The sequence below is a fragment of the Salminus brasiliensis genome, chromosome 4 (genome assembly GCF_030463535.1).
Source record: "Salminus brasiliensis chromosome 4, fSalBra1.hap2, whole genome shotgun sequence".
Taxonomy (NCBI): Eukaryota; Metazoa; Chordata; class Actinopteri; order Characiformes; family Bryconidae; genus Salminus; species Salminus brasiliensis.
Genome location: NC_132881.1, coordinates 3,493,653 through 3,508,256, shown reverse-complemented (window position 1 = coordinate 3,508,256; position 14,604 = coordinate 3,493,653). Strand labels below are relative to the sequence as shown.

Genomic DNA, 14,604 nt, shown 5'->3' with positions numbered 1-14,604 from the left:
CAGTGCTGGGAAAGCCAGGTGTGACTAAGCCTGCGGAGAAAACAGAGAGAAAAAGAGAGAGAGAGACCTCCATTTTGGCAGCATATAGATGGCCACATTACAGGCTAGCTTGCTTATTTATGAGCGCAAGAGAGTCTAATGCACTTTAGCTGTGTGATAGGGGCACGAGGAGGCCACCGAATGCTAATCAGAAGAGCCCATGCTGTTGCCACTGGAGTCGGGCCACGGGAGCCCAGCACGAACGCCCAGATGGACGGCTGGCTGAAGGGACGGCTAGATGGGGAGGGAGGGTTGGACATGAAAAATGGCCGGTTGTGTATGGACAGTGGCCGATTTATTGGTCCAAGCACTAGATGTATGAGTAGGTTGAGAGGGGAACTTGTGGAGAGAAGGTAGTGTCTGTCCAAGAGACTGCTGTTTGCTTGTTAAGCTGCAGATGCACATATAACACTGCCAGACATAGCCGATGGCTATTGGACTAGCGCTGGCAGCCAAAGCAGCACAAGGGCTTGTGGTGCTTTCTGGTACGTCTCCTATTAATTTTCAATGGAGACGAATAGGGGAGTGTTCTGAATGTGGCAGCAATGGGGACAATTTGGGGATTTTTGAGCCCTTTGCAAATGAGAGAAGACTTGGTCTGGTCAGTAAGCTGTTGAAATGTGCTAAAGTAGGTATAACATTTTACATATCCCAAATACAAGGGTCATTTTCAGCCGTTTGGAAGGCTAGATAAGTATAACTTACAATACGTAAGCCTACAGTTTACACTTTCTACAATGCTAATTGCTGCATTAGCTGCATTAGCTAGCCATATTAGCAGCTTCAAAAATGGACATGTATGATTTTTACTGAACTAATCCTGAAATTCTGTCCAGGTCCAACCGTGAAGGCTGCCATCGGTCAGGCCAGGGCTGCTAACATTTTAGTTTTTTACTGTTTATGGTTGGAGAGTTAACTAGGCATTGCTAATTTGCTAGCACATTTTCAGAGCCACATTAAGGGCTGCCTATTACCACATAACCTCAAATTTGATTGCATACAACTTGAAAGGATCTAATCAACATAAATATACACTTCAGCAGAAGAACTTGTCCAGGAACGCTCAGGATCTTGTGCAGTTTCCGTTTCAAACCGGGATTTTTGACCATTGATGTCACAACCCTTCTGAAAACCCATCCACTCCATCTGCAGAAGCACAAAGCCTTGGTGTAGTCATGGATCTTGGATACTTGACTCTTGATCATGCAGATTTTTCCTTTATAACATCCAGAGAATGTGACCTTTCCTCTCTAGAGAGGTCACCCAGGTGGTCATTTCCAGACTTGACTACTGCAGCTCCCTTCTGGCTGGTATTCCTTTGCACATCATCAAGTTCAGCTCCTCCTCTGCTGAGTTCTCTCTTCACTGGCTTCCTGTAGCTGCTGCCCAGGTCATCAGATTGAAACCCCTGACTCTGGCCTACAAAGCCAAGACTGGACCAGCCAGTCCCTCTGTACTTGATGGCGATGGTCAAAAGCCTGATCTGCACCAAGAGCCCTTTCAGCTTCAAGTATGGCTCGGCTCGACCCGCCATCCTTTAAGATCCATGGAAGACAAGCCTCCAGGCCTTTTCCTGTCCTGGCACCGAAGTGGTGGACTGAACTACCTCTGGGTGTACGAACAGCAGAGGCGCTCGTCGGCAACATCATACAGGAGAGAAAATGCACCACAGTTCTCATTCTAATCATGCTGTGTTACACTAGCTTGCTCGCTAGCATTTAAAAAGGGTACACAGCTAGCAAGAGTTGCCTTGTTAGCCAGTTATCTTGCAGATGCTAGCATAGCTAAGGTCAACTGAGTTGCTGTGGCAACAGTACCGAAGCAGAGGGCTTTACTCTGGACAGAGAAACTAAACTAGCCATGTTAGCGACACGCCCCCAAAATGGACAGCAGTCGGCGAAGGACGCGATTAGCTTTTCTGTGATGAAAATGTGTTGACGCTTTATCTATGTGCTAGAGGCCTGATAGTGTGTGTGTGTGTGTGTGGCCTGATTGTGTGTATGTGTGTGTGTGTCTTCTCTGTCACACATCTCTGCTCTTCATCACATCTGCAATGCAGCAGCGTCGGCGGCCTCGGAGGAAGCTCCACGCCCACAGCCTCTGCTCGCTGCAGCCGCTGTGTGTGTGCGCGTTTGTGCATGTGTGTGTGTGTGTGATTGCTAGTGAGCCAGAGGCCAGAACTCCTCCCTCTTTCAACTATTAACATCCCTGCAGTCTGTGTTTCTTCCTGCATACTGGAGATAGACTATTCATACACACACACACACACACACACACACACTAAAAAGGTGACATTTGGATGAGAATTCTATGGGACTCCGGGGAGCCACAGGCCTCTTAGAAATAACCAGTAGAGGAAAATGTGCCCCATCCCGTAGGCGAGGAAGCGCCTACCCTGGCAATGGCCTTAACATTTGAAAAGGAATGCAGCGACACAAGCTAAATGATTTATGCAGTACACATGATTGCATTCGTATGCAGAAAATGTTAGCATCATTATTGGCATCGTGCAGCACTGCTCCGGGCCTCCCCAGCTTGTTTTTTGATAGCCTAACCAGTGCCACAGGAATCCAAGGTCATCGTTGCAACTTGCAGGGTGGGAAGCTTGAGGAAAAAGGTTACACAACTAGTTACATCAGAAAGGAATAAAAATGGGTTCTCATTCTAATCTTTCTATGTTACACTAGCCTGCTAGCTAGTGTTTAAAAGGGGTGCTCTTACCCTGTTTGACTGCTCTAAACTAGATACGTCCATCTAAGCAAGTATATGTACATTATGTTCGAAAGATTTGCTTAACTAGCTGGCAGATGCTAGCGCAGCAGAGGACAAGTGAGTTGCTATGAGAACTGTACTGAAGCAGAGGGCTTTACTCTGGACAGCTTCACTTTGAGTGGTCATTTCATTATTATTTTTATTTATTTTATTCAATTTAACCCATTTTCTCCCTAATTTGGACCACCAGTTACATACGTAAACCAACACACCAGTCCCAAGGTATGACCAACACCGCAGCAAAGTGATGTGAGGGGGAGAGCACCATCTACCCATCCTGGAGAAAGCAAGGCTCTCAGTTGTTTTCTCTCGGGACCTCGGCTGCCAATGGCTAGCAGTAGGACCGGGATTAGAACCAGCGATCATAGTGACAGTCGCAAGACCAAACAGCAAGGCCGACCTAACCTGAAATAGCAGCATGCTGCCGCGAGCATGGGTCGCCTTGCTTGATCGTGGGTCGCCTTGCTTGATCGTGGGTAACCTGAGAATCCTGACATGAAGCGAGCGAGCCTCGCTAGTCACGTGAGTAGCTGGGAGACCTACTCCTGAACGTGGGTAAAGCACCGGAGCTGACCTGAACACACCGGAACGTGTGAGGAACCTCAACACGTCCTAGAGGTTCCAGACGGTTCAATTCTCGGCCGCGAACAACGGTGTAGAGGCTCCTTAAGTACCCCCAGTCCCAAGTGCAACACATGAAGCAAACAATGAACACAAATCGACTCAACCAGGAAGTCCTTATACACACCATTCTGATGCCCTGGACTATAACTCGAATAGGTTTTTGTTAGGACTGGATTAGGGACAGGATTAGGACTCAGTTATTTTAGGTTTTGGATTGAGGTTAGGGTCCATGGTTAGGATTTGGATTGAGGTTAAGAGTAGTGTCAGGATTAAGGCCAGTGTTGCAGTCGGGGACGTCCTCTGGGCTGGCAATGTCTCTTCATTGTGGTTGGGATGTTTCCTGGACTGGAGATTTCTGTACATCGTTGTCGGGACGCTTCTTGGGCCAGATAATGTCTTTATATCATGGCTGGGGTGTTTCAAGGACTGGTGATGTCTGTATATTATGACTGGAACATTTCCTTGGATCTCTACATCATGACTGGGACGTATCCTGGGCTGGCAGTGTCTCTATGTTACGGCTGGGATGTATCCTAACTTGGCAATGTCTCTGCTTTGTGGCTGGGATGTTTCCTGGGCTGGCGCTGTCTCCTTAGCTCTGCCAGAGGACCTCCCATGCCTACTGCCGGAGTAACCGTATTGCGGTTTTGAGGCCTCTTGAGCTAAACGGGACTCTGGCCTGGCCATGTTGCTTTATGCTCTTGTCTTAAGAGTCCCCCCTGTGCTGCTTTGCTCTAATCTAGCTCCTGAAAGCTTCAACACTTCTAACTGCCCTGTGTGCCATCTCAATAAATTCATAAAGATGGTAGGGGCGGCTCTGTGGCATGGCGTGAGCTACAGCTCCCCTCAAGGTAAACTCGGTGCCTGGGCCCTGGGTGTAGCGGTTGTGCCTGCATGCATGCTATCGACTGCCTTTATGTCTCTGCATGCTAGCAGCTAGAATTGACTACAGTATAATATACAAGCGAAGGAGTGAGCTCTCCCATACAAAGACACACACGCACCACTCCTCACACCACGGTGGCTCTGGCGCTTGCCGACCTGCCGGGCCAATATCAGCAGGGATGATTCAGCGGATTTCGATTGGACGGATATATGAAGGCAGAAGAAGAGCTGCTGTCTTTATTAGATCACTCAGTGCCGGGGGAAATAGCAGCAGAGCAGCAACCCTCCCAACACACACACATGCACACATACACCCCGACATGTCTATTGGCCTCTGAGCTCTGGCTATAGATAGGACGAGGCAATATGGGTACAAGTGGAGTGGCTGTCTAAGAAGGAAACGTGCTATTTTTTGGAGATCGGCTTGGCTTTAGGGGCAGCTTTACCTTCTACCGATTTGTTGTGTTTGTGTAGGTGTGTGCTTTGAACAGTTCTATTTCACATAAGCGTGTTCTCTGTGTGTACGAATGCCTCCCTACGTGACTCGGCCCTACTTCAGCTTCTCGTTGAGTCACGGATGGATTGAGATGTGGGGTTTTTCATGCTCTGGGCCTATTCATACACTTCTGCATTGAGCTTGAGAATGGCCATTACGAACTAGTTCCGGGATGCTGTACCATAGTTCACTGAGTGCATTCATCAAAACTAGTCCAGAGAGTTTTGGTATTTGGACTTGTCTTGGTCTCAGCCTTTAGGCATTCTCACCGTTTCTGTAGCCACACCCACATTAGAAGCTGGATTTCTCAATGACAAAAATGAATGGGACTTTCAAAAATTGCTCAAATTGCTCAAAATCCTTATTTCAGCTTCTAATAATTGACCTTGTGATTCAGAAAATCCAGTGCCTCTTGGGAAGGATGTACACAATGTCATGACGTGCTAGGCCAGACACAGAGGGAAGAACCCTTGCAGAGGTGGAGTAAAAGTTAGTAAAGTAAATTTATTAACAAAATAAGACAAACAAAAGCAGCAAACTATGAACAACAGTGATCAACAAAAAACCTGAACGTGGCAAACAGGAGGACCTGGAACTGGGGGCTTGAGCTGGGGGACCAGCATGCCGCCGTGAGCGTGGGTCGCCTAGCTGAGACACGGGTTGCCAGTAAATCCTGGCCGTGAGCGAGCGAGCCTCGCTGATGACTTGATTGGCAGGGTGACCTGCTCCTGAACGTGAACTCTGAGCAGAAGCTGGCCTCAATACACTTCTACAGTACGGGGGACCTCTCATGAAGCCTCAAGGTCCCAAACAATACAATTCGGTGTCAAAGCTTCTTAAAAACCCCCAATCCCAGGTCACACATGTGAACCAAATGAACATGAATCATGAGCCGATACCAAAAACATGAATGTAAACAAGGCGGAAGTCCTTATTTGGGCCTGTGAGCGGGGGCTGATACACAAGACAAAATGTGTCTGGTTTGGAACATTTTGGTCCAGTAGTTTCTTGGAATAAAGGTGATTTTTTTGTCAGCTTACACACCAGATTCTTAATTTGGGCAATGTGCCGACTACATTTCCCCCTGCACTGCAGTTCAGTGGGCTTGTAATCCACACGAGCTGACTAGGGTGCAGAAGGTGGCCTGATATCAAGGCAGGTTTCACTCTAAATGCATCGTTCACTAGATGATGATGCCCACTACACTGCAGATAGAGGACTGCAGTACTTTGGCATCCATGGATTTGAGTTCTGTTCGGTAGTAAAGGGCTGGAGAAAAAATAAAAGAGCCCTGGACCAATCAGCTGATGAAAGGGCTGCTGGCACTGAACGGTCAGTTGAATGAAAGAAGAGAATCAGTCCGTCTGTTTGAGGCAGGAAATTGCCAGTGACCTCTTAAGAGATGGGGCGAAAGCTTTTAGCAGAGGACAAGAACTTACAATGACACGTAGTTCTTTGCTAAAGTTTTTCCAAGGCTAGTACACTGAGAATGGCCATTAGGTCCATTTCCAGGTTTTATTACATACGGTCCAGTGGGTACTTGGTACATCGAGACATTGTGGCCCTAAAAGGCATTTTAACTGGGCTGATTTATAATTTTGTCTAGTATTCCTCTCCTAATTATTATTATTATTATTATTATTATCAATTTGAGCATGTTCCCTTTTTGACTATTCCTGTCCTGATCAAGTTGCAGTGACCTTGACTATCAGCCTGGCCAGCAGGTGTGGGAAGACGCTTGACTTCTTAAGGACAACCCAGGAGAATCCAATCCCAGACCCATTGCTTTCCTCGGCTCAGCCTGCAGCAACAACACCAACAAAAAAAGAAACCAGATAGAAGGGGCACAGCAAAGCCAAGATCCACGAGAAAGCTTGAGGCTAGTGCTGCTTTAATGGTCTGCTTTTATCTGACGAGGGCTGGGGGAGCTGATTACGCTGGCTGCTAATGAAGGTGTCAGTGGAGGAGGTGATTGGCAGTGGCAGCATTATCACAGCCATCGACGGGAATGGAATGAGTGATGGAGTTATTCCAAGGATGGGAAACTGCTGGATTGAATGACAGCACTGTAGCTGGAAGGCTTTGGCCCAGTTGTAGCCTAATCATCATTGATCCTTTTCTGACCGCAACACCCAAGAAGAGATCTGGCGAGTGACTGACCAGGTTATTATTTGGGTGGTGGACTATTTTCAGCATGGCAGTGGGTGGTGCTGAATAGAAATTCTCCATTGGGAATTCTCCATTGGGAATTTGGACCACACCTCTTTTGAAACCATCTTCAGGTGCTTGAGGTTGGAAGGCACCCTTGCTATCAATGTGATCTTTGGTTCCTGCTGTAGATTCTCGACAGGATTTAGGTCTCTACTCTGGTCACTACAAAATGTTGTTATTATCTTTTGCAAACCAGTTCTTGTCCACTTTGGCTCTACATTCGGGATATTTCTCTTGTTGAAAGATCCCATTTTGCCCAAGGCCAGGTTTTTTCAGCAGACTGTTTGATGTTTTCCTCCAGATTCTCATGAAAACACTTGAAAACACTTGGGTTTGACCTTACAGCCTGCACCTGTCTTGTGAGCAGCCACAAGCTGCAAATGGAGGTTCTCATGAAGCTCCTTGCTTTTAGCCATGACCTGCAATTGACTAGTTACAAAGAGAACCACTGCATCAGCTGATCTGACTTTATAGTTGTAGATTAGAAAATAAGCTAGAACGTGGTCAAAATTTCCAGAACCATTTGGAAGAATTGCATTTTGGATATGCCATTTCTAGCAAAACTTGGGGCCACGGAACCATTCGATGGTGAGGCTTAATGACGTAGAGGGAACCACACTGATTGGCTCCACGTTTGCATCAGGTTTGTGTCGTTCCAGGGTCTCTATATTTTCAGTACAGAAAATGCTGGAGACTGTATCTTGGTCTGCAGAGGTAACACAAGCATTAAATGGTATCTGGTCTGAACTGAATATTCAAGAAATGGCCTTCAGTGGAAATCAGGGTGGGAATGTGAGATTGGACACATCTGATGACGGCGACTGTTGCAGAATTTTTTTGCGGGATTCCTGATCCTGGTTTAGCAACATGGAAATGGGAAAAGGACTGGTATAAGGGGTCATTTGGCTCTGCAGTGGAAAAGAAGTGGGCCTAATGACCCTAATGATACTCTGGATTGTGGAAGCATCAGTGATGAGGTCTGCAGAAGAAGGAAAGGAGCTATCTAAAGGGCTGTCTTGAAGTTTCCTACATACTTGTAACATATTAAATAGCTTTGATGGCTATCTTATAATATCAACCTTATAGCAGTTTTTTGCTAGAAACATGACAGATGTTATTAATCTGACATGGGATTCCAAACGGCATCTGTTAGCATACTGAATAACCTTTCAGTACATTCAATATATATCCTTCAGTGTTTGAAGAACCGTTGCTTCCTGACAGCCATCTGATTTGTCGGAGCGCTTTCAGAGTTTCGTAAGACACATTTTACAATCGCAGTGCTGACAGATCACAGTCTCTGGAGTGGTGTCTTGTGTGTGTGTGTTTGTCAGGAGACTAAAAAGAGCAGGGCTACTGATATTACTCCCGGCTTTGGCAAACGCAGGGCCTGCTTCTATTCATCATGATGGAGTCTTATTCCCAAACAGTGGACTGCTTCCTATATTAATCTCATTAAGCCACAGAGAGCGATTATCCCTCTCCCTCATCCATCTTCTTGCAGTCACGGATCAGCAGAAAAGCAAACACCCAGCGCATTGTATTAACGTTACACACCCTGCGCTGTAGCACTGCCTCCGATGGGCCTAATGACAGCTACTGCTCGGAGTAATGGAAAAGCGTTTAGGTTGTTGTCCCGCTGATGGTACAGGCCAGGTCAGTAGTCTGGGACAGTGTTTCACAGTTCTGGGTTTGGATGCCCTGACAAAAAGCATCTGGGGCAAAACTTCTTTTTTCATTGCCTGATGATGCCATAGCCATATGGCATCTTAGCCATAGGGTCTTAGCGAGCATTATTGTCCGCCTTCTCTCTCTGGGTGGATATGATTACCCTTCCTATGTCTGTGGCTTGGCCATTACTCAGCAGTGTTTCTCAGTCTTGGTCTTGGAATTCATAGCATCCAAGACAACGTACTGTACTGGTCAATGTACATAGCATGACAACATCTTTTTGATGGGCCCAATTAAGTCAGGCCAAGCTAGCCTAGTTCATTTCATTGGACAGGACAATCATATCCCTGCTCTTACCACTGCTCTTAAACGTCGACCAGGGACACATATTTATATGCAACGTCTCGACTGCTTGATTCCGGACGTATTTGTCCCTAACCACCTGCCTTTGTTGCCCTTTCTTTGTCTTGCAGCGGCCCCTACCCTCCCACCTTTGAAATCCGAGCACTTCAAGCCCTGTCAGGAGAAGGACCTGGCCTACTGCCTGAACGATGGGGAGTGCTTCGTCATCGAGACCCTGAGTGGCCCTCACAAGCACTGCAGGTAGGAAACTAGGGGGAAAAAAGGAGTCAAGCTCTGGCTCAGTGGTTTTAAACTGATGGGGTTTTCCGTGTTCCATTTTCCGAGAGAATGATCCTTCTGGAACAATTTGTCAGACAGTTCTACTGTTTTCCTCTCTCTTTCTCTCTCTCTCTCTCTCTCTCTCTATCTTTTTTTTTTCCTCTGCCTTTCTTTCTTTCTCTCTCCTTCTTTATCTCCATCTAATTATGATTATTTCTCTCTGGGACTCTGCCTCTTGCTCGGAGCGCTTAGTCATGCTAACGATGACAGCTCTGTATTAGCCTGAGAATTGTTCTGAGGTCCCTTCCCTGCTAATTAAAAGTGGCACTTTGCAGAAGTTCATTACGGGCAGGTTGCCTTGGTGATGCCTGCTTTTTTTCCCCCAAGGCTGGAAATGGAAAACGTAGATGGGCTTCTTTTGGTTGGCATTTTTGCTGAATAGTATACTGACTCTGACCACCCCAGCCTTTTTGGGTTATTTTCCTGATCATGAAAGTCAAATGCCAAAGGTTTTGGATGAGTAGTCATCTCCTTCGTTAAACCCGAAATAAGCAAACAATGGAGGATGAGTCCCGAAGAAGCCAGGGACAAGTGTCCTCATTTGAGCAGTGGTAATTGGCAGAGTTGTTCAAGGTGTTCTGTTTATTTGACCGGTGCTTGAAGGCGCTTACTCTCTTCAAAAAAAATGTCTGCCACTAATTAAGTCCCTGAACAAACATCCTATTAATCTGCAACCTGAGGTGAAATGTGCTGTGGTCTTCAGAAGCTTCAACAGTGGTATTTGTCTGAAGCATTGGTTCCAAATACATTTATTTTTTCCCGTGTTTCAGTTGAAATAGAATTTGTAATTCACTGACTAGTTGGTCCAAGTGTACAAGAGCAAGTAAAGCTCTCAAACATACAGAGCAGAAGTTCTCCAGGACCAGAGATCCACCGGAATCCACCAGTCTAAAGCCACTCTTGTTTAGCGGCCCAGTACCCTACACAGTTTCATGCAATCCGCGGCCCAACACACTTGATCCAGCTTATAAAGGGCTCAAAAATGAATGTGTTGGGACCATAACACCATGGAGGATAGTGGAGGCCCAGGACTAGACATGAGAACCACTGATTTAAACAGATCAGCTTCTCAATCTGATAAACTTGGCTTGCTCACAGAGGTTCAGGTTTTTATGTCTTGTTGATTTCCTGTTCGATTACTGATTACTAATTCTTTATTCATGCTTAGTGACAATACCTGTTGTAAAAAGTGCTATACAAATAAGTATGATTTGATCTGATTGGATATGTTTACTTTGAGCTGGCCGGTATAGCGGTCAATTTGATCTACTGTAGTAGTCCAATGACAGTCCAATGAAGTTTGCACAAAATTTAACCAGTCAGTTCTCAGAATTCTAACTCCATTTATCAGAGGGTGGTCCGGCTTTTAGCTCAAAGCAGAAACTTTCCATGCTCTAACAGACCTACTAAACCTGGCAATTAACAGGTGAGTTGAATCAGGTCCTGCAGCCTCATATACTGTAATATCATTACGCAACAATAAAAACTGTCCAGAGCCAAAAGTTTTTGATGCATCAAAAGAAGCACCAACACTTAGCATGCTCCGCTAAGGACCCCAGACAGGCAGCTTGCACTTCGCTTCTGCCTGTTTTTAAAGTAAACCCGCTCACTGGTACTGGCCAACACACACAAGGGGGCCAAACTCTTTTTGATGACGCAACGCTATCCTTGCTGCTACAACTCCTTAGACTTTGGGAAAGCTATCACATGTTCTTCTCCACACATAACAGCATGCTCACACTATACCCTGGTGACAGACTGGAGGTTGTAGGATTGGGTTTGGGAGTGGAGAAGATGGTGGTGTATAAAATGTAGTATTTCAAAGATATGTCAAAATTGAGAAGTTTGGACTTTTTTTAACATTGTTGTTATTACAGATGGGTACTGGTCCTGAATTCCAGGCACCGGTACCTGTATCGGTTCAAATGTGAACGATACCCAACCCTAATCAACACTAATGTTCTCCAGCCGAAGACTGATTTCTCTTGCTGTGCCTCTTTGAACTGTATGGCATGCACACTGCTAGCATGCCGTGCCATGCTGCTGGCACTTCATAGAAGCACACTGATGTAAGCGATGTGAAAGTTGCTGAGAGCTTGGAGGCATATCCAGGTTTTCTGAGAGGTGGCAGAACACGGAGAGGATGACTCATAAAAGGCTCGATTCCCCCAGGTACGTAAACAAAAGGCTTTGTAGACAGTTCAGCGACTAACAAAATAGCTTCCCTTAGACGGGATCTTTGGGGGGTGGACCGATGTCTAGATGTCCGCAGAAATGGACGGAATCTCCAGATGGTGATTTGCAAGGCGCTCAGCAAAATGGGAAATGGAGCGGGACTTGTGGTGTAAATACGAAACATGGCTTTGTTAGATGCTTTGTAATATCTTCCTAACTCAACTGGAGAATCCAATATCACCGTGGTTTAGTAAGCACCATTCATCTCAATACAATGAGAGAGCGGAGCACATTGGAGTCTCATCGATCTGTTGTTCCTTGCCTCAGCAATGTTTCATCTTTTGAAAGCTCAATAGTTCACAGCTCGTTTTCTGAAATCTCTCCTTCTAAAAATGTCAGAGTGATGGTTTGGTTTTGAACAAGGTCCAGATTGGAACTGTAGCTCACTCTTTAGAATCCAGAAGCTTTAGGATCTCAGATCGTTCCCCAGGTCCTGGTTAATTTGGTTTTAAACTTCCTTGTACCACCAAGTACTGTCATAAGCTAGCTTTAAAGCCATGTCTTCAGACCATATGGATTCTGCCTGTCAACGTATACGTACCACACGGATCAGCAATCACTTGAAACCACTGACAGATGAAGCTCACAACACAGCTGATCTCTTAACGAAGACACCTTTGAAGAGGTGGGATCTAATATACACTGCTCAAAAAAATAAAGGGAACACTCAAATAACATATCCTAGATCTGAATGAATGAAATATTCTCATTGAATTTTGAATTGAATTTGGAGTCAAAATTAAAGTGGAAAAACACACTACAGGCTGATCCAACTCTGATGTAATGTCCTAACAAGTCCAAACAAGTCAAAATGAGGCTCAGTATTGTGTGTGGCCTCCACATGCCTGTATGACCTCCCTACAATGCCTGGGCATGCTCCTGATGAGGATCTCCTCCCAGACCTGGACTAAAGAATCCGCCAACTCCTGGACAGTCTGTGGTGCAATGTGACGTTGGTGGATGGAGCGAGACATGATGTCCCAGATGTGCTCAATCGGATTCAGGTCTGGAAACGGGCGGGCCAGTCCATAGCTTCAATGCCTGCATTTTGCAGGAACTGCTGACATGCTCCAGCCACATGAGGTCTAGCACTGTTCTGCATTAGGAGGAACCCAGGGCCAACCGCACCAGCATATGGTCTCACAAGGGGTCTGAGGATCTCATCTCGGTACCTAATGGCAGTCAGGCTACCTCTGGCGAGCACATAGAGGGCTGTGCAGCCCTCCAAAGAAATGCCACCCCCACACCATTACTGTCCCACTGCCAACCCGGTCATGCTGAAGGTTGTTGCAGGCAGCAGATCACTCTCCACAGCATCTCCAGACTCTGTCACGTCTGTCACATGTGCTCAGTGTGAACCTGCTTTCATCTGTGAAGAGCACAGGGCACCAGTGGCGAATTTGCCAATCCTGGTGTTCTCTGGCAAATGCCAAGCACCCTGCACGGTGTTGGGCTGTGAGCACAACCCCCATCTGTGGATGTCGGGCCCTTATACCATCCTCATGGAGTCAGTTTCTAACCGTTTGTGCAGACACATGCACATTTGTGGCCTGCTGAAGGTAATTTTGCAGGGCTCTGGCAGTGCTCCTCCTGTTCCTCTTTGCACAAAGGTGGAGGTAGCAGTCCTGCTGCTGGGTTGTTGCCCTCCTACTGCCTCCTCCACATCTCCTGGTGTACTGGCCTGTCTCCTGGTAGCGCCTCCAGCCTCTGGACACTACGCTGACAGACACAGCAAACCTTCTTGCCACAGCTTGCATTGATGTGCCATCCTGGATGAGCTGTACTACCTGAGCCACTTGTGTGGGTTGTAGAGTCCATCTCATGCTACCACGAGTGTGAAAGCACCACCAACATCAGAAGTAATCAAAACATCAGCCAAAAAGCATTGGTACTGAGAAGTGGTCTGTGGTCCCCACCTGCAGAACCACTACTTTAATGAATGTGTCTTGCTAATTGGGCATAATGTCCACCTGTTGTCTATTCCATTTGCACAACAGCATGTGAAATTGATCAGTGTCAGCCAATCAGTGTTGCTTCCTAAGTGGACAGTTTAATTTCACAGAAGTTTGATTCACTTGGAGTTATATTGTGTTGTTTAAGTGTTCCCTTTATTTTTTTGAGCAGTGTATTTGGCAAAGTCAGTGAACAGTCACTTCTGGAAGTTGATGTGTTGGGACACACCTCTATTAGGAAAAAATGGTTATTTATGGAACCAAATGTGGCATCACTCAAAGAACCGTCTGTAACACCTTTATAGACGACTGGGTCGGAACATCTCCGAAACATCAGACGGGTGTGTTGGAACCAGGACAAATGGACAAGCATAAGGATCTGAGCCACTTTGACCCGCCAAATTGCTACAAATGGTAAAAAAGGTGCTACAAATGGTTCTTTGAGGGATACCATAAAAGAACCAGTTTTGGTACCACAAAGAACCATGTTTTTCATAGAGATTTATCAAATTAATGGGCACATAAGAAAAATGCCATAATTTAAAGAACAGTCTGTAGGACCCTTCATTTTTATAGCGTGTGGGATGGCTAGACGACTGGGTCAGAACATCTCCAAAACATCAGGCAGGTCTTGTCGGGTGTTCTTGGTATGCAGTGGTCACTATTTACCAAAAAGTGCTCCAAGGATGAACAAGCAGTGAAAAGATCATGGACTTGCAGGACTTAAAGGATCTGCTGCTAGAGTCAGCTTGGTGCCAGATACCACAGGACACCTTCAGAGGTCTCGAGGAGTCCATGGCTGGACGAGTCCGAGCCATTTTGGCGGAACAAGTGGGACCTACTTCATATTAGGCAGGTGGGATGAATACCTGTTGTTCCCACCATGTCACCATGTTCTGTGTTGTGTTGGTCTGCTGCATTTGTGGTAGAGCTAAGTAGTAGAGCTCAGAGTTCATACAGAAGTTGTCACTGCAGGACAATAGGGTGATGCTGCTGGCTTTTAAGCCTACAGGACAGAACCAAGCTCTGAAGATCTTC

The 14,604-nt window shown here is 46.2% G+C and overlaps 1 protein-coding gene across 1 annotated transcript in view; it reads left to right on the top strand.

The window, feature by feature from the left end:
- Nucleotides 1-14,604, top strand: part of nrg3a (neuregulin 3a) — a 432,405-nt gene that overhangs the window by 263,484 nt on the left and 154,317 nt on the right. The window contains exon 2 of the mRNA XM_072677356.1: nucleotides 9,172-9,301. Coding sequence (XP_072533457.1) covers nucleotides 9,172-9,301 — 130 coding nt within the window. The remainder of the gene's footprint in view (nucleotides 1-9,171; nucleotides 9,302-14,604) is intronic.